This window comes from Urocitellus parryii, chromosome 5, assembly GCF_045843805.1.
Source record: "Urocitellus parryii isolate mUroPar1 chromosome 5, mUroPar1.hap1, whole genome shotgun sequence".
In the NCBI taxonomy this organism is placed as follows: domain Eukaryota; kingdom Metazoa; phylum Chordata; class Mammalia; order Rodentia; family Sciuridae; genus Urocitellus; species Urocitellus parryii.
Genome location: NC_135535.1, coordinates 96,837,613 through 96,855,973, shown reverse-complemented (window position 1 = coordinate 96,855,973; position 18,361 = coordinate 96,837,613). Strand labels below are relative to the sequence as shown.

General features: G+C 40.2%; 1 protein-coding gene across 1 annotated transcript; it reads left to right on the top strand.

Annotated features, from left to right (window-relative positions):
- The first annotated feature begins 11,591 nt into the window (after positions 1–11,591).
- Positions 11,592–16,877, top strand: Cdkn1b (cyclin dependent kinase inhibitor 1B). Its single transcript, XM_026409300.2, has 3 exons — positions 11,592–12,555; positions 13,105–13,240; positions 15,519–16,877. The coding sequence occupies exons 1-2, from the start codon at positions 12,081–12,083 to the stop codon at positions 13,224–13,226; spliced, it is 597 nt and encodes a 198-aa protein (XP_026265085.1). The 5' UTR covers positions 11,592–12,080; the 3' UTR covers positions 13,227–13,240; positions 15,519–16,877.
- Positions 16,878–18,361: the final 1,484 nt, after the last annotated feature.

The following is an 18,361-nucleotide window of genomic DNA, read 5'->3' as shown; positions in this document are numbered from 1 at the left end:
CCATGCCACAACCTGGGGTTGGGGCACTTTCTCTGGATAGGCAGATGTGCTAGTTTCCCTGACTGTTGTTCTAGAACTCCTAATAGAATACAGTGGAAGATCTCACTGGGATCTTCACTTGTGAATCATATCTTCCAGGTCCTAGCTACCAACTTTGCATTTATTTTATGTAGAACATTAGAATTGGCCTCTTTGGAGGATACTAAAAACATTAGGGACTATGGATTTATATCTGAAATCATGGTTAATATTGTCATGAGAGCAATGCATGTATCAAAGTGGAGAGCTTTCTGAAGAAAAGGAACTAGATTTAGTGAAAAAGGATCAGGTTTTAGTTGTTATCTTGACTTTTTGACGAATTGTTTGTGACTATAGACAAGTCACCTTTTATACTTTGTTCTACTTCACTTAATAAGTATTATAATACCAATGGCACAGATAATCATTAATACACTCCATCGTGAAATAAATGTTACTATGTGGGTAATGTATGAAAATTTTCTGAAAATGTTTAATAGGTAGACTCTGCAAATTTAGAGTTCAGTTACATTTTGTGGGATTAAAACTTTTGTATATACATTTAGAAAAGTAGATTATAAATATGGTTGTGCTTCAGAGTATTTGCAAGATTAGATCCGAGCTGACAGTCCTAGCATTGTGCAGTCTTCCTGTGCTGTTTGCACAGTGCAGCAGATCAATTACCTCCCTGCTTTCTGAATACTATATGGTTGGGTTGGAGGGAATATTCTGTCTTATTACTGACCCTTTTCTGTCCTCATGTGGCTACAGAGGGTCTAACTATTTTGGGTATTTCTGTTTGTCAGTAAAGGAAGAAAACTACTCTGAAAAGTTAATTCTGAGTTCAGGAATTGAACCCAGGGGCACTTAACCACTGAGCCACATCCCAAGCTCTTTTTATATTTCACTTTGAGATAAGGTCTTGCTAAGTTGCTTAGGGCCGTGCTAAGTTGCTGAAGCTGGCTTTGAACTTGCAATCTTCCTGCCTCAGCCTCCCAAGCCACTAGAATTACAGGTATGCGCCACCATGCCCAGCAGTAAACTGCAAATGGTAAAATTGTACTTGACATTGGAGATACAGTTGATCCACTGAAACAGGAAGATCCTAATCAGATTACTGAGATTTGGAGAACCATTATTGCAACACTGGAAAGGGCTTTTTGTTAAGAATAAACAGAAAGGGCTGGGGTTGTAGCTCAGTGGTAGACACATTGTAGGTAATCAATGGATACGTAACAGCAGTAGAGTGCTCACCTAGCACATAGGAGGCCCTGGGTTCAATCCTCAGCACCAAATAAATAAATAAATAAAGGTATTGTGTCAACTACAACTAAAAAAAAATACTTAAAAAAAGAACAAATAGAAGTAAACTTATTGCCCTTTAAATATTCTAATAATTTATAATAAAAATTTACCTGGTTTGTTTGATAAACAAGATAGTCTATTGTGGTGGGTTCAGAAGATGCTGTTCTGCAGTGATTTGCTAAGCAGAACATTAGCTGGTTGAAATGTAAGATACACAAGCCAGGTTAATTCTGCGCTATTTTTCTTAGCATATTCTCCCAAAGTGGTTACTTGCAAAGAGGCTGAAGATCATTCATCAGCCTGACAATTTTAAAATGAAAGTTAAGACACTGAAGGAAGAAGTGTGAAACCAGGGAAACAGAAGAGAGGGCAGTTTATATGTTTGCACATTTTTAAAAATTATTTTTTAACCTTTGTTTTATTTTTTTTATTTATATATGGTACTGAAAATTGAACCCAGTGTCTCACACATGCTAGGCAAGCACTCTACCACTGAGCTATAACCCTAGCCCTGTGGCACATTTTTAATATAAAGCCCATCTGTATCTTACCCTGGCCCATACCTGGCCTGCTCCTAGCCTGTTTTCCTGTTATTAAAACCTAACTCTTTTGTCCTCAGACTAAGTACATGTGTAAATATTTTATTTATGTGTATATACAGCATGCATACCATATCAAAACTACTCCCCCCACCACACCCCCTGGTATTGGGGATTGGAACCAGAGTACTCAGTACCACTGAGCTATATCCCTGGCCCCCAGCTCGTTTTTATTTTTTATTTTAAAACAATCCCACTAATTTGCTGAAACTGGACTTGCACTTGTGTTCTTCCTGCCTTAGTCTCTCAAACTGCTGAGATTACAGGTATGAACTACCTCACCCAGCCCCAAAACTACTCTTATCAAGATCAGCAGTGACTCTAGTAGCCAAATGCAGTGGTCAACTTGTAGTCTTTGTTTCACTTGACCTAACAGCTTTGTTCCATCTATAGATCTCTCTCTCCTAGAAAGACTTAATCTTGGTCTGTGGATCACTTCTGAAGTTGTAGTGCCCCCTAAGGCCTAGTGCTTAGCTTTTTCTCTGTCTAAACCCACCCCTTTGGTGATTTTTTTCTAGTATCATAGCTTTCTAGTATCATACTACCTAAGTGTTGAAAAATTTCAAATTCATATCTCCAACACAGACCTCTCACCCCTGGATTCCATCAAGTCCTTACTTGGCATCTGCATTTGGATGTCCATGGACATCTCAAATTTAGCATATTCATAGCAAAAATTTTTCATCTCTCTGTCAACCCCCATCTCAGCAAACAGCCACACATTTCTTTACTGAGGATAAAAAGCCCTACTCATTATGGGCTCTTCTCTCTCTCATGGCACAGTCTGTTTCCAAATCTTAAGCAAGTCCCATTGACTGTATCTTCAAAAAACACATGTATCAACTCTACCCTTCTTTTTACCTACTGCTACACTGTGACTTCTTATCTAGATTACTGCAATCTATAAACTGGTCTCCTTACTTCTTCTTTTCCTCTTTGAATTTCTTTTTACTCAACAGTCGAAGTGAATGAAGTTGGCCAAAGTCAGATCAAACCTCTGCTCAAAGATGACTTACTTCCATTGAAATGAAATCTGGTGTTTTTTTAAATATTTATTTTCTAGCTGTAGTTGGACCCAATACTTTTGTTTTATTTATTTTACGTGGTACTGAGGATCAAACCCAGGGCCTCTCATTCAGTAGGCAAGCGCTCTACTGCTGAGCCACAACCCCAGCCCCCAAAATCTTTACCATGGTATAAAGTTTACATCATCTGGGCCCTCAATTCTTCTCTGATTCCATCTACCTCCCACCCACTAGTCACTTTGTTTCTGGCTTACTAGTTATCTTTTTGTCCCTCAATCATCCCAGGTACATTGTTACCTTTGAGTTTTTGGATTTGCTATCTGCTCTTACTCAGACACGGAAAATTACAGGGTTCATGCTTTCCTTTTATTCAGGTCTATACTAAAATGTCCCTTTGTTGAAAAGTCCTTTCCTGTTAATATAACATTTTCCTTCATAACTGTGTCTCCAAACCCTTAAATAGTGTGTTTGTCTTTTGTGGCATTTATAATAATATGACATATTATGCTTATGTATTTGTGCATTGTGTGCCTTTCACACTTGAGTGTAAGCTCCATTCCATGACAGCAAGAACTTTGGCTATCTTTGTTTTCTGCTGTGTCCCCCAGAGAGTCTGGCAACTGCTAAAAGCTCATTAAAAATTTAATGAATGTAGAAATAAACAAATATCCATGTGAATCATGAGAGAGAGAGGGAGAGAGAGAGAGAGAAAGAGAGAAATCAGAAGCAAAAAGTGGGCAAAAAGACTGAGATTAGAATTAAGGACAATATTCTTCATGTTTTCTCAATGTGAAGAACAGAATTATAGTTAAAAATGGTATATTTGTGGCAGACATATTTATTGTTACTAATTTCCATATTTTTGTCATAGAAGTTGTCCACTTACATTTCAATTTTGGAAATTAAATTATGTATATGGCATGAATTCATGTTTTGTTATTTATTTCCTATTCTTATGACACTGGCAATATTGGTAAATTTACATTTGTTTACTATACTTTCCTTGAAGATGAAAAATTTTCTTTTGCTAAAAATTGCCAATGCATTTTTTTCTTTAAATTCTAAACTTACCAGATTTAAAACTTTCTTGAATCTAGTTTTTTATTTTTTTCTATTTCTTTCTTTTGAACCTGGGGATGCTTTACCATTAAGCTACGTCCCCAGCCCTTTTTAAAATTTTGAAACAAGGTCTTGCTAAATTGCTGAGGCTAGCCAAACCTGTAATCCTCCTTTCTCAGTGTCCCAAGTAGCTAGGGTTATAGGTGTGCATCAAAGCACTTGGCTTGAATCTAGACCCCTGTCCCAATATGCTACCTTTCTCTTTCCAGGATTTTGAATCAGATTTCCCCCAGAACCTTCTTTTTGTGAATAGTTCATTATAAATAGATTAAGCCAATCAGTGATGATTTGCAAACTCATCAAGTCATTTTATCTTCTAAAATGGGCTTCAGGAGGGGGTGGGGATGTAACTCACTGGTAGAGTACTTGTCTAAAATGTGTGAGGTCCTGAGTTCAACCCCCAGCACCCCTTTCTAAAAACAAAACAAAACAAACAAAAAATAAGAATAGCAAAAAAATAAAACAAAATGGACTTTGTAAGAGCAGCAACCCTAGTTTTAGGCCAACTCCACTCTTTTGTAGCTTTGGAACACTCAGTCCTCTATCTCAGTGTTTTATCTGCAGGAGAAGATAGTAGCCTTTGCCTTAGGACTGGTTTCTTAGGAGGATCAAATGTGATGACTCAAGAGGAAGCTACTTTCAAATATGTAAAGTATTGTGTTAATCAGGGATACCTTGGGTTAAACTAACAGAAACCCATAACAAACTAGCTTGGAGCAGAAGAGGGAAATTGTTCTCTAAGTACAAGGACTATTTCCTTTAACTTAAATGCAGGGAGTGGGACCTTATGGGCTGCAAGATTCAGAAATTGAGGAGGCTTTGGTTACTGAAGGTTATCTGCCTTTCTAAAAACTCATCTCTCTTCTCTGACCCTCTTTGCATGTCCTTTTCTCTCTTCTGACACTCTGCAGACAGACTTTATCTGCATCTCCATCACACATGGGCTGAAGATAATGTTCTTAAAAGGGCACTTCCAATCCCAAGTCTACATTACCTTATTAGTCTCTAACTTGCAACTTACTAATTGAAATTTCTGAGACCTGATTCCACATTTCCTGGAGGAAAAATTTGGTTAGCCAAGTTTAGGTCAGATAGCCACCTCCTCTCTCCCCTTATCTGGTCAATTTCGGGAAAGAAATAGGGTCACAATCTGCTGACTCTGAGAGTAGGACATGTGGAACTGTGAGTTAACAATGAGTGTACCCACCTTAAAAGTGACATAAAAAATTGAGGAGGGGCTGAGGATGTGGCTCAAGCGGTAGCACGCCTGGCATGCGTGCGGCCCGGGTTCCATCCTCAGCACCACATACCAACAAAGATGTTGTGTCCGTAGAGAACTAAATAAATAAATAAATATTTAAAAAAAAAAAAAAGAATTGAGGATACCACATCCATCCGTAGTCCCATACCCATGCAATCTTTAATCTACTTAGGATGTGACTTGGCACATTTGTAAATATGGGTAGATCTCAGAGAGTGCCATTAACCATGGCATCCTCTCACATTTTATGTCAGATTAATATCTCAGTATTGTCTCTCTTGTCCTCTTAAGAACATACCCTTTATTCTTTTCTCTGGTAATGAAATTAATTTCAATGCATATATGAACTATATAATAAGCCAAATTCTTGTATGTATTGGCAGTGGACACTGAGGGTTGAACCCAGAGCCTTATGCTCTGCCACTGAGCTACATTCCAGACATTTTTAAAATTTTAATTTTGAGACAGGGTCTTACTAAATTGCCAAGGCTGACTTTAAATTTTATTTTTTGGTACTGAGCATTGAACCCAGGGATGCTTTACCACTGAGTCACATCCCAGCCCTCTTTATTTTTAATTTTGAGATAGAGTCTTGCTGAGTAACTGAGGGCTTTGCTAAATTTCTGAGGTTGGTCTCAAACTTGTGATTCTCCTATCTTAATCTTCCGAGTTGCTGGGATTACAGGTATGCCACTACACTCACCTTGTCTTAATTTTCAATCCTTTTGCTTTGCTTCCAAGAAGCCTCCGTGTCAGCTACAAATTATTGTTATTATTATTGATACTAGGGATGGAACCCAGGGATGCTTTGCCACTGAGACACATCTCTAGCCCTTTTTATTTTTTATTTTGAGACAGGATCTTCCTAAGTTGCTTAGAACCTTTCTAAATTGCTGAGACTGGCTTTGAACTTGAGATCCTCCTGCCTCAGTCTCCCAAGCCACTGGGATTACAAGCATACACCACCACTTCTGGCACAAACCAAATTCTTAATCTTCCCTATCCTCTACCTCCCAAATTTTCCTCTTTGTATTAGTTAGGATTGAGTGGAATATGCTAAAACAAATAAACTAAAAATAATGGTTCACCAAAATAAAAATATATTTTTCTCTTGGATCAGGTTAGGGTCCCAGGTTGATGGTACTCTATCATGTTCCAATGTTGCACTAGTTTTTGCTTTTCTAACCTGTGGGTGGAGGGGTGGGTGGGGAAGAGAGTGGCAGAATCAGAGGACTCGTGTGGCAGGTTTTGTTAGGCCTGGAAGACACATTTCATTTTTGCTTATATTCTATTGGACTATACTTCATTGCAATAAGACCACACCTTACAGCAAAGGAAACTGGGAAATTTCAAGTAGCTGGGGAACTGTAAGCCCAGTACAATTCTGATATTAAGGGAAAAAGTGAGGGTGGATTTTGATGAAGTGCTAACAGTCTGTATTACATTCTGCCTCTGTATCACATCTTTAGCTAAGTGCATGATTATACCCAAAGTTGAGAACGGAAATCAATCCTTCATTTCTCTATCACTCCCAGTCTTCCTATCCAGTCTTCCTTCAACTACCTAGGTAATCTGCATGTGCTCCTGGATTTCCATTCCTGCTTCCACAGCACTACTTCAGGCTGTTATATCTGTTGCTTCAGCATGCAGCAGTCTCCCAAATTACCTCCCTGTGTAACCTTTCTAGGCTCGTCATACCCATTCTTTACCTTGCTGTCAGACCACTTCCAAATACAAAGATCTGATTGTGTGAGGCAGCTTAAGCCCCCTTAATAGTTACCTCCCTACTCACTGTCAAGGGTGTAAGCACCCCAAAACATCTGCAGCTATGCCTTTGAAAGTCAGGAGGTGATGCCAGATGGCTTCCTACTCTCTGCTTCAAACCTTGTCTCTTGGCCTTTCTGCCTCCCACCTGTACTCTGCCCATATCCTAGCTCCTTTCTGGCTCCTTTCACAGTGGAACTATCTGCCCAGCTTTTCATTTAGCTCTGCCCCTAGACATTGTTTCTCAGATCACCCTCAGCCTAACCTTCTTCAGATCATTTCATCTCACAAATCCAAACCCCAGAACTCCAACCCAGGACCCAGGTTTGCTTCTGTTCAGGAGACAAGTTTGGGCAGTGATCATGTCACTCTCTTCACCAAAAGCTCCATTGGTTCCCACTGCTGACTAAGTAACAGAGATTTCATAGAATTTTTTTTTTTTTTTTTTTTTAGAGTGCCCTGACTGGCCTATGACTGATCCCATTTCCCACCTTACTGCCCCTTATGCTTATAATCTTAAAATTTCTCTGATTCTTCAAGATCTAACACATAACCTCTTCCATGAAGATTTTTTCATTCTTCTCTTTTGTATCCCATAGCATTATATTCTAACCTGTATGGCTTTTAGTATACAACATCTAGGGTGTATACTCCCCGCAGGCAGGGATTATGCCTTATTTATCTCTTTTCTCCCCATGCTGAGGAATAATGCTCTGGGAAATACCTTATGTATAGTAAGATCACATCATTCCCCTATTTAAAATGTCCCAGTATCTTTATCACTCAATCAAGGATAAAAGCTCTATAGAGGCCTATGTGGTCCTAGAAAATCTATGGTCCGTGATACCACTCCCCCCTTGCTCTGCCCTGTGCATCACACAGGCCTCCTGTGAACACATCAAGAAAGATCCCACCTCAGAGTTTTTGCACTTGTTCCCTTTTTGGGAACACTCCCTAGATATCTGCTTGGCTATTTCTCATATCCTCAGGACTTTCTCTTGAACGCCATTTGTCAATGAGGCCTTCCCTGACCACCATAACACTCTTTCCTTCTTTCCTGCTTATTGCTTCTCCATAATGTGTATTACCTCCTTTTATAATATTTCACTTATTTATTATTAATAGAAGGTGCTCAGTAAGTATTTGTTAAATTGAATTAAAAGTGTCAGAAACAGATGATTGTGAAATTGCCAAACTCTAAAAATACATTGTCAGTTTAGGGGAATGGTAAATCTATTTAAAGCTGCCTCACTATAAACATCCTTGAGAAAGGATTAAAATTGTGTACTTGAGGTAGGAGGGACAACTGGGCAAGGTAATCTGTATCTTTGTAGAAGCAGTTGGGGCTACATAATTTCTCCATGAGAGGAGGCATCTTGGAGCTGAACTGACACTGTTTGCCCAACCACCCCATTTGGACACTTGTTTGCTACACTAGTGTTTCTTTTAAGTTTTATTCCATCTTTGTCTGTCTCTTTCCTGATCTTGTGAAAGACAAAGAAATCTGGGGTAGCCTATATGACACTTCTCATCTCTTAGTAGGAAACTACCAGAAGTGAAAATGACAAGAAAAACATTACAGAAGGTTAGGGGTCTTGGGGAAGCAGAGCCCATTTTGCAGCAATGTAGCATGAAACTTTTTCTCTTCTACCCAGGCTGTGCTTTTCCACCCTCTGTGTGAATTTTTTTTCCCTGAGTTTATTCTTTTGCAGCTGCCAGTTTCCTACAGGAGGATGGCGCTCTGATCTCCATGTTCCCTTTTGCTTCAGGGACTCCATAGTATTTTTTTCACGCTTCGTCGCTACTACAGCAGACGCCTGCCTTCTCATTATTTGCTGTACAGATCTCGGGTGCCTTGACTGTAAACAAAACACTTTAGATCATAGTGAGGTCGGTGTAAGCACAGCCTTTCTGTTGGCAGCCAGACTTCTTAAGGTGGCATGACCATGACTCGTTTACTTTTAAGATTAACAGAGCAACAAAATGGAGCGCCTATATATCAGTTGAAAGATTGAGCTTGTGTAGGGAATGGAAGTATTAATTTTCTTTTTCATATAGATATAAATGTCGAGTAAAATCACAATTGTGGCAAGGTGAAGTATTCTGGAATTTCTCCATTTATATATAGGGGATAGTTTGTGTACATATGTCTGCAGTCTAGTGATTCTTTTAAAATTTGGATATTATCTAATTTCAGGGCTGGGGTATATTTTATGGTAGTAAGATCCACACTAATTTTCCTTTCCCTTCTTCCCTCATCCCCACTCTAATAAATTAAGTGGGAGCATTAAATGTAGAAAAAATAGTGGGGATGCAATGGTATGTGGGCTTGTAGTCCCAGCTACTTGGGAGGCAGAGTCCAGAATTTCAAGGCCAGCCTACATAACGAGACTACAGTCTCAAAAAAAAAAAAAAAAAAAAAAAAAAGAAAAGAAAAGAAAAAGAAAGACTATGAGACCTCTTGCTCTGACCCTAGGTGAACTCCTTTCTGTCAGTTAGTTAGGAAGTCCTGATATTGAAGCCAGTAGTTCTGGACATTGCCTCCTTCACTATTCTCTGGGTATCACTCCTGTATTTTTGGAATCTGTTTTTCAGTTGAACTAGTGGATAGTGATACCAAAGGCCAAAGACAGCTGCATTTAAATATCCAGTGACCACAGCAACATGAAGGAATCATCTGCAGGCTGTCCAGGCTAGGAAGGAGCCATTTTGGATCCCTGTAGGAGAGGAGGATCTGCAGACTACAGCACAAACAAATCCAGACAAAACCTTACACTGATTGGGATTACCAGAAAGGAAAGAAACAGAAAATGAACCATGCAGAAAGTCAGGAGACCTGAGCTAGTCCTGGCTCTCTTACCACCTCTGTGTATGTTCTTGGACAGGAAACCTCTCTGAATCTCAATTTCCTCGTGTTAAAAAGAGAGGGTTAAACCACAGGGTCCCAGAGGGCTGTTCCAGCTGTAACATTCTGAGTGTATGAGGTGAGGCGGGCATACAACATGGACAACTAAAATGTGACTAAGAAAACAAGTTAAAATCAAACACATCTATAGCATAAGTGATAAGAATACATCATTGCTGTGAAAAATTAAAACAGAAGGTTAGTTTCCAATAACATTTATTAACTTTGGCCCAAAACAAGATTATCCATATTGGTAATGTTAGTGAGGAGGCAATTAAAGCCCCGTTGAGCTCTGTCCCAGCAATGACAGTCCTGCCCATCCTGTTGTAATTTCCATCACCTTGTTCAAGCCCACATTGATAGATAAAATCCAAGTTGCAAAGAGGATCCCAGAAATGTCCAGATAATGATATAGGATATTAGGACAAAGTTGTAATGGTTTTATACACCACAATCTGGACTTTGATCCTTAGGGAAATATTCTCACCAATAACAGCTTGCAGCTTTATAAAAGCATTCTTTTGCATCTGAATTATTGTTCAGTGTGGGTTGGAGCAGCGAATATAAGAGGGAAAAGGGGAGGAAGGAGCTGTTGTATTTGGCGGCTGGACTCAGGTAGAGGAAATGGCCACAACCCGGGAAAGAATTGTAAAGTATAGAGACAGTTTCCACACACAGCCAATGTCAATGGCCTTAACTGTGCTTGAGAAGCAAGAACCTGAGCCAGGGTGTAACCTTGCTTTTTCAAAACTAAATGTATCTGAGACCGCTGTAGAGTTTATTAAGGAACTTTTGAGACCAGTCGAATTTTTGATCTTGAGACTCTTAGTTTACTGAGGGACAGTGGGTTCAGAATGCATTATAAATGCTGCGTCTATTCCCAGCTAATTTACAGAAAGACATTCGCTCTGGTTTCTTGCCTAAGCTCTTGGCCTCTCCTAGGATAGCAGAAACTTCTGGGTTAAGGCTGAGCTAACCACTGCCCACCCTCTTCCCCAAGCTAAGGCAGCCTGGCGTGAGGGTCCTGGCGCTCAGCTGAGGATTCCCGGCCACCGGCACTCATGGGGGCCACCCGGGAGGGCCGAGCTGGGGCTACTACTCCCCTCGCCTGCCTCCGCCCCGCAGCCGCCCGCATCCCCAGCACGGCGAGTAAGGGCTAAATGAGTTGGCCACTGAGGCTCAAAAGAGCTGCCAGCGACCTTGGAGATTACATGGTCCAGGCCCTGGTTTCCCGGGCGAGGAGCGGGAGTTCGCGGCTAGGAGCGGCCGCGCGCCAGCTAGCGCAGCGCGAGGACGAGAACCCCAGGCCCCAGGCCCCTCCCCAGCTTCCCGGCCGTTTGGCTAGTTTGTTTGTCTTATTTGTAATTTCTCCGAGGCCAGCCAGAGCAGGTTTGTTGGCAGCAGTACACCTCCAGCAGTCACGCGACCAGCCAATCTCCTGGCGGCGCTCTGGGAGTCGCGCGCTCGCGAACGCGGAGAGGCGTCGGAACCGCGCCGGGGCCACCTTAAGACCGCGCTTGCCAGCCTCGGCTGGGCGGCTCCCGGCGCCGCGACCAATGGATCTCCTCCTCTGTTTAAATAGACTTGCCGTGTCAATCATTTTCTTCTTCGTCAGCCTCTCTACCACCGCCATATTGGGCAACTAAAAAAGGGGGCTCGTCTTTTCGGGGTGTTTTTCTCCCCCTCCCTTCTCCCCACTTTCTCACGGCTCCGCGACTCCGACCGCGGCAAGGTTTGGAGAGCGGCTGGGTTCGCGGGACCGCGGGATTGCACCAGCCTGGACTGGGACTGGCTTTGCCACCTCCTCCTTCCTCCTCCCCTCCCTTCCCCGCCCTCCCGCTCGCCCGTACACTTGATCGGCGGGGACTTTAGGCTGTCTGTCCCGGGCGTCCCCGCATTCACTCCCCCAGACCTGCGCGCTCCTGAGGCTCGGGCAGTTACTCGTTGGGGCTTGTTTCTCTTGGCTCTGAGGGCAGTCGCAGGGCTTATAAGAGGAGTCCGGACTGCGTCGGGGTGTTTTGTTGTGTTCGGTTTTGTTTTTTTGAGAGATCGAGCTAAGCGGTCAAGACCCGAGCGGGAGGAAAATGTCAAACGTGCGAGTGTCTAACGGGAGCCCGAGCCTGGAGCGGATGGACGCCAGACAGGCTGAGCACCCTAAGCCCTCCGCCTGCAGAAACCTCTTCGGTCCCGTGAATCACGAAGAGTTAACCCGGGACTTGGAGAAGCACTGCAGAGATATGGAAGAGGCCAGCCAGCGCAAGTGGAATTTCGATTTTCAAAACCATAAGCCCCTGGAGGGCAAATACGAGTGGCAAGAGGTGGAGAAGGGCAGCTTGCCCGAGTTCTACTACAGACCCCCGCGGCCCCCCAAAGGCGCTTGCAAGGTGCCGGCGCCGGAGAGCCAGGATGTCAGCGGGAACCGCCAGGCGGTGCCTTTAATTGGGTCCCAGGCAAACTCAGAGGACACGCACTTGGTAGACCCAAAGACTGACCCGTCAGACAGCCAGACGGGGTTAGCGGAGCAGTGCGCAGGGATGAGGAAGCGACCCGCAACAGATGGTAATGACCCTTTCAAAAACATAAAATTATCTTTCTGGAGCGTCTCTTTGCCTGCCTGACCGTATTAACTTCAGTTTGCTTTTCAGCATATTTTGATTTAGTTTTTTTTTTTTTTTTGGTCTCGGCGGGGGGGGAGTGGAGCAGGCTTTGCTAATCTTAGTGTTTTAAGCGCTACCTGGCTGACTGCTTGTCTGTTTATGATTTTGAAGTAAAAAACCGGAGGTGGTAAGATCGGTTTTTTTCCCAACCCTAACACATCGCATCCCTCCTAGCCAGTTGTAGGTATGTGACAAAGTTGTGATGTTTATCGACAGTCTCCCTCTTAGCTATGGGGGAGGGGTAGATAGATATATGTGGGGTGTGGAATGCGCTTTCTGTTATGTAGAAACAACTTCATTTTGTGCCCTGAAAGGCCACTGGGGATGACGATTCTAGAATTGTGGGTGGAGGTGGTGGGTTTTTCATTCCCTGAACAACTTCTGTCAGCCATTGTCTTTACTAATAAAGGTTGTGTCTGTTCTTTTTTTGAAAAATTCCCTTTACCCATAGATTCTTCTTCTCAAAACAAAAGAGCCAACAGAACAGAAGAAAATGTTTCAGACGGTTCCCCAAGTGCTGGTTCTGTGGAGCAGACTCCCAAGAAGCCGGGCCTTCGAAGACGTCAAACGTAAACAGCTCCAGCTCGGTGGGTTGATCACTAAAAGAGCTCAGAACTGACACCCGAACTGGGCTGCGCATCCTGCACCCGTGGGCCTGCAAACCGTACAAAACACGATTTTTCTGGTTGCTAGCAGATTAGTAACTTGAGTTTTTTTTAATTTTTTTATTATTTTTTTTAATCAAAAAAGTAGCACTGACTGGGGAAGGCTGGAAAACACTATGTGGGATACTGTAATTCTCCAAAGTATCTAGTTCCTAGTATGATTCTCCCTTGAAACATTCAACAACCAGAGTCAGTTTCCCAGGCAAGTGCTTATAACTAAGGCCCCAAAGATAGGAAGGTAATATCTCTGTGGGTCCACCAAAACGCGTTGGGAACAATAGATTCTTTCCCTATCTGATCAAGAACTGGGGTATCCCTCAGTCCCACTTCATGAGAATTCATTTCTTAGTGGTTCAAGTTGAGTCAATAGATTTTGAGCCATACATAGAAAAATGGTAAATAAATGATTACATTTAACTGTTGAGGGGAAAGTTAGGTACAAATAGCTCACATTTGATTAGGCAAGGCATTAGGAATGCGAATAGGGTGGTGTGCTGTGTTCTTTTATCCTTATCATTTTTTTAAGTTGTCACTTTCCCTGTTTTCTGGTAAGTTTTGGGGAGAGAGAAGGAAACTTTGTATTTTAAAAAACCAAAATGGAAAGCTCAAAAGTACTAAAGTTCTACAGAGTTTCTGATAACACTGAAGTTGCAAAGCTGAAGTTAAAATTAACTTCCAGAATTGTCATCCAGGAACACATCATCCTGTGTATGCTAATTGTGCTATTAACAGGATGATTTGGGTATTTGTAGGGGAAATGGATAGTAGATGTTAGGACTGGTGAGTGTATGTCTACCTAGCACAAGTGGAGATTTTTCCATGTACAAAAATCTTATCACCCCAAATAGCTAATTTGAATAATTTAGCCTTCAAATTTAAATACATTGGCTATTCATAATGATCAGGGTGCAAATCTTAATAGTTTATAAATTTCTTGTAAACAAGGATTGTGACCCTTGTTTTCCCCAAAGCACACTCATAGCCTCGGATAAAAAAAAAAAAAAGAATCTTAATAAATAAATGTTCAACTTAATTTTTTTAAAAATTTTTATTTTATTTATTTTATATTTTTTGGTGGTGCTGGGGATTGAACCCAGGGCCTGTGCATGCAAGGCAAGCACTCTACCAACTGAGCTAAATCCCCAGCCCTAATTTTTAAAATTCTCACAAAAATTTAAAAATTCAGACTATCCAGGTTAAAACGGAATTTAGGTTTGTTGTATTTTCAAATCATAACGTCATAATATGATTTCTCCACATATATCTGGTATTTTTCAAAACTAATACAAAATGGCATTGTAGACCCTTAATATTACACTTCAAAGTGTAATATTGGAAAATTGGATGAAAATGGAAAATTGGATGAAAATTTTTCTGGAACAGGCTTAACATCTGTAGCTTTTTTGTTTTTTGTGACTTGGTCTAACTCATGAGGCCCGTGTATCATAGCTACTGGATTTTGTTTTGATGTGCCTCCATTCTGACATGCAAGAGGCATTTGTTGGTAATGCTGCCAATTCAGAGAATACTAGAAATAGTAGTAAGGATCTATTCAGAAGCATTCATATGAATCCGAAAGTAGAATGTTTGGGGAAAGACCCCCGATGTTAATAGAATTTTCTTCTGATGGCCTTCACAAGTTACATTTCCAAGTGTTTTTCAAATTTAGAAAATGATGTTACTCTTAAGTGTTAAGAGTTTCTGAATTTTCCTGTTTCCTTTCTTTCTCACCATCTTTGACCCAGATTCTTGCTTAGAATTTCTCAACCTCTGCACTATTGACATCTTAGGCCGAATAATTCTTTGATGCAGGAGGCTGTCCTGTGCATTTTAAAATGTTTGGCAGTATCTCTGGCCTTTCCTACTAGATACCAGTAGCAATCCTCTTCCCTAAGTTGTGATAATCAAAAATGTCTCAATATTGCCAAATATCCCCTGGGGGTGAGGGGAGCTGGGCAAAATTGCCCACTTATTAAGAACCCCTGTGTTAACATAACACAGAGGAGAGCAAAAATCCAGTTAAGACAATGTTCGGTGGTCGGTGGGGATGACCATAGTCATCAAACTTTTTAGTACATACTTTTCTCTTTACATCACTCAGGTATTTCCCAAATAAGATAGTGACAAAATATTCCTGTACTTCATTGGTAATGTCAATCTTGTGCTTTCCCCTAATTCTTCTTTCTTGTTTCTTTTGCAGAATTAAGAATGTGTTTCCTTGTTTATCAGATACGTCATTGCTTGATGAAGCAAGGAAGATATACAAGAAAAAATTTAAATACATATCGCTGACTCCATGGAACAGACATCCTGTATAAGCACTGAAAAGCAACAACACCATAACACTAAAATTTTAGGCACTCTTAAATGACCTGCCTCTAAAAGCGTTGGATGTAGCATCGTGCAATTAGGTTTTTCCTTATTTGCTTCATTGTACTACCTGTGTATATAGTTTTTACCTTTTATGTAGCACATAAACATTGGGGAAGGGAGGGCAGGGTGGGGATAAGGAATTGGCCTGGGTGGGGGTAAAGAACTTGCTTCTGTTTATAGCAAGGAGAAAAATATTTGACTTGCATAACCGAAGCAATTTTGGGGAAGGGCTTCAACTATTTTTTTTAAAGATGTAATGTCCCTTTCAGTGACACTGATATTTCATTTTTAAAATCAAAATTTGAAAACTGGCTACAAATAATTGCTATTTATTTTTACATGAAGCTTATTCTTATTTGGGAGTTCTTATGATTCCGTTATGTACTAGCAAATGTCTTTAAAAACAAAAAAACAGTAACAACTGTTTTTCTCAGTGTCTCTAACCCTGTGCCCCCCGCCCCCCAGTTTCCCTTAAAATTGGAATATACCAGTTAATTATTCAGCAGTTTGGTAATCACTTCAAGTAATTTTGAGCAAAAATCTGGGGCATGTGATGGAGATTTCTGAATGCCCAAAACTGACCATCTACATTTACCAAATTTGTTGAGAAAATGTCTTAGTTTTCTTTTCTCTTTGGGCTGTGTAGACACAGTAAAAACAATTTGAAATCCTGAAGTATTTTTAAAGATTGATAAGTAGCTTCACAGACACACAAAAAAAGAAATAATTTTTTATTTAATCTTCTTTAATTGTTAATTTGCCCAAAGGAAAATAATGTTTTTAAAGGAAAGCGCATGTAAAGAAAAGCGCTCTTGTGGAATAATGGAAATGGATACTACATCTTTAAACAGTATTTCTTCATTGCCTGTGTAAGTGTATGAAACAAAACCATTTGAAGTGTACCTGTGTACATAACTCTGTAAAGACACTGAAAAATTATACTAACTTATTTATGTTAAAAAGAGATTTTTTTTTTTAATCTAGACAATATACAAGCCAAAGTGGCATGTTTTGTGCATTTGTAAATGCTGTATTGGGTAGAATAGGTTTTTCCCTTCTTTTGTTAAATAATATGGCTATGCTTAAAGATTGCATACTGAGCCAAGTATAATTTTTTGTAATGTGTGAAAAAGATGCCAATTATTGTTACACATCAAGCAATCAATAAAGAAAACTTCCATAGCTATTCATTGAGTGCAACTGTAATGTGTTTCATAAAGCTTCAGGTGTTCAATCTGGTATTCTAGTCATATTTATACAAATATAATGTGAAGTGACAAATATCTACATAATTCCGGCCCACATCTCATGTGATGTTTTATGTGGTCCGAATAGTTAATAGTTACTGTTTTTCCCTCTTGTATGAGTGGACAAAGCTTTAAAAGTAGAAAGTGGAAAAGCCACATTTTCAAATAAATAATAGTCAAAGTCTCTTTTAGTTAAAATATTTGTGTCTTCTGGGATATGAATGTGTCAGAACCAAAAACCCTTACCTAACTGTAGACTGATTACACATTTGCAGGATTGAAAATGAAAGTAACATGATGACTTCTCTAAATTCTGTATTTACACAGTCGAAGTGTGAGGCATTAAAAACAATTGTTCAGACCATCTAATCTAACAATTTGTGCAAAATATTCAAACATATGGGTTCTTAAATTGGTATGCCTTCTACAGTGGTTGAAGCAGGTATTAACTGGTTATCATACTCAAATTCCTCAATTTTTGAATATCCTGGCATAATCTACACATCTGAAAACTAGGTAATCAAAGTTCCAAATCTGAGCATTTTGGATTCTTGTATCTGTAAGTAGATATATCCATATATTTATATTTATATCTATTTATCTATATAAAACCTAAGAAAAAAAATTATGACAAGGCACTTTAAAGTCACCTAGAAAAATGATTCCTGTAATTCCACAATCTGAAAAAAGGTGGTTAAGGTGTAAAACTAAATTATTCCTTTTAGTAATCAGCAAATGGATAAATTGTAAAAATCTGAAGTTGGGTTAAATTGTTCTACTCAAATACTACCACTTTCATCATTGTACTCCAAAAGAGGCTATAAATAAGATAGATTCAGCATTTTTTGACCAGAAGATTTTTTTTAATCATTATTTTTTAGAGAATAGTTAGTTTCTGCTGCCGGGAAGGGGAAAAATAGGTCTTTTTGGTGTCTGGTCCATACCAAATAGGTATTATTTTAATTAAAGACTAAAGGTGTTTTTGTGACTGTTCAAAACACGCATACAGGGTGTTTTTCAGGAAAAGACAGAGAGTAAAGGAAAACAATTCAAACTGGGGAGGAAGGAGTGGAAGGTCGGAAAATAATGAAATAAAATTAAAGATCTTCTGAGTAAAAAAAAAAAAAAAGGTACTTCTGACAGTGTCTTTAATAGAAGGATAAACAGCCTCTTAATTGCTGCATGAATCTCATTTTCCTTTCATAAAGAGGTCTCTCTAATGTGAATTTTTAGAGACTGCGTTTTAGGAATTCTGGGCCGGGAAGAAGTGGATGCTCCCAAAGCCAGGCACATTCACAGGAATGCAGCCCCCAAGTCACCTTGTCCTCCGTCCTTTGCACGTCCGTGTCAAGCCTTCAAAAATCGACATCGAGGTTTAGGTTGCCCTCCCCCCGAACCCGGACTGTGAGGCTCGCAGCGAACG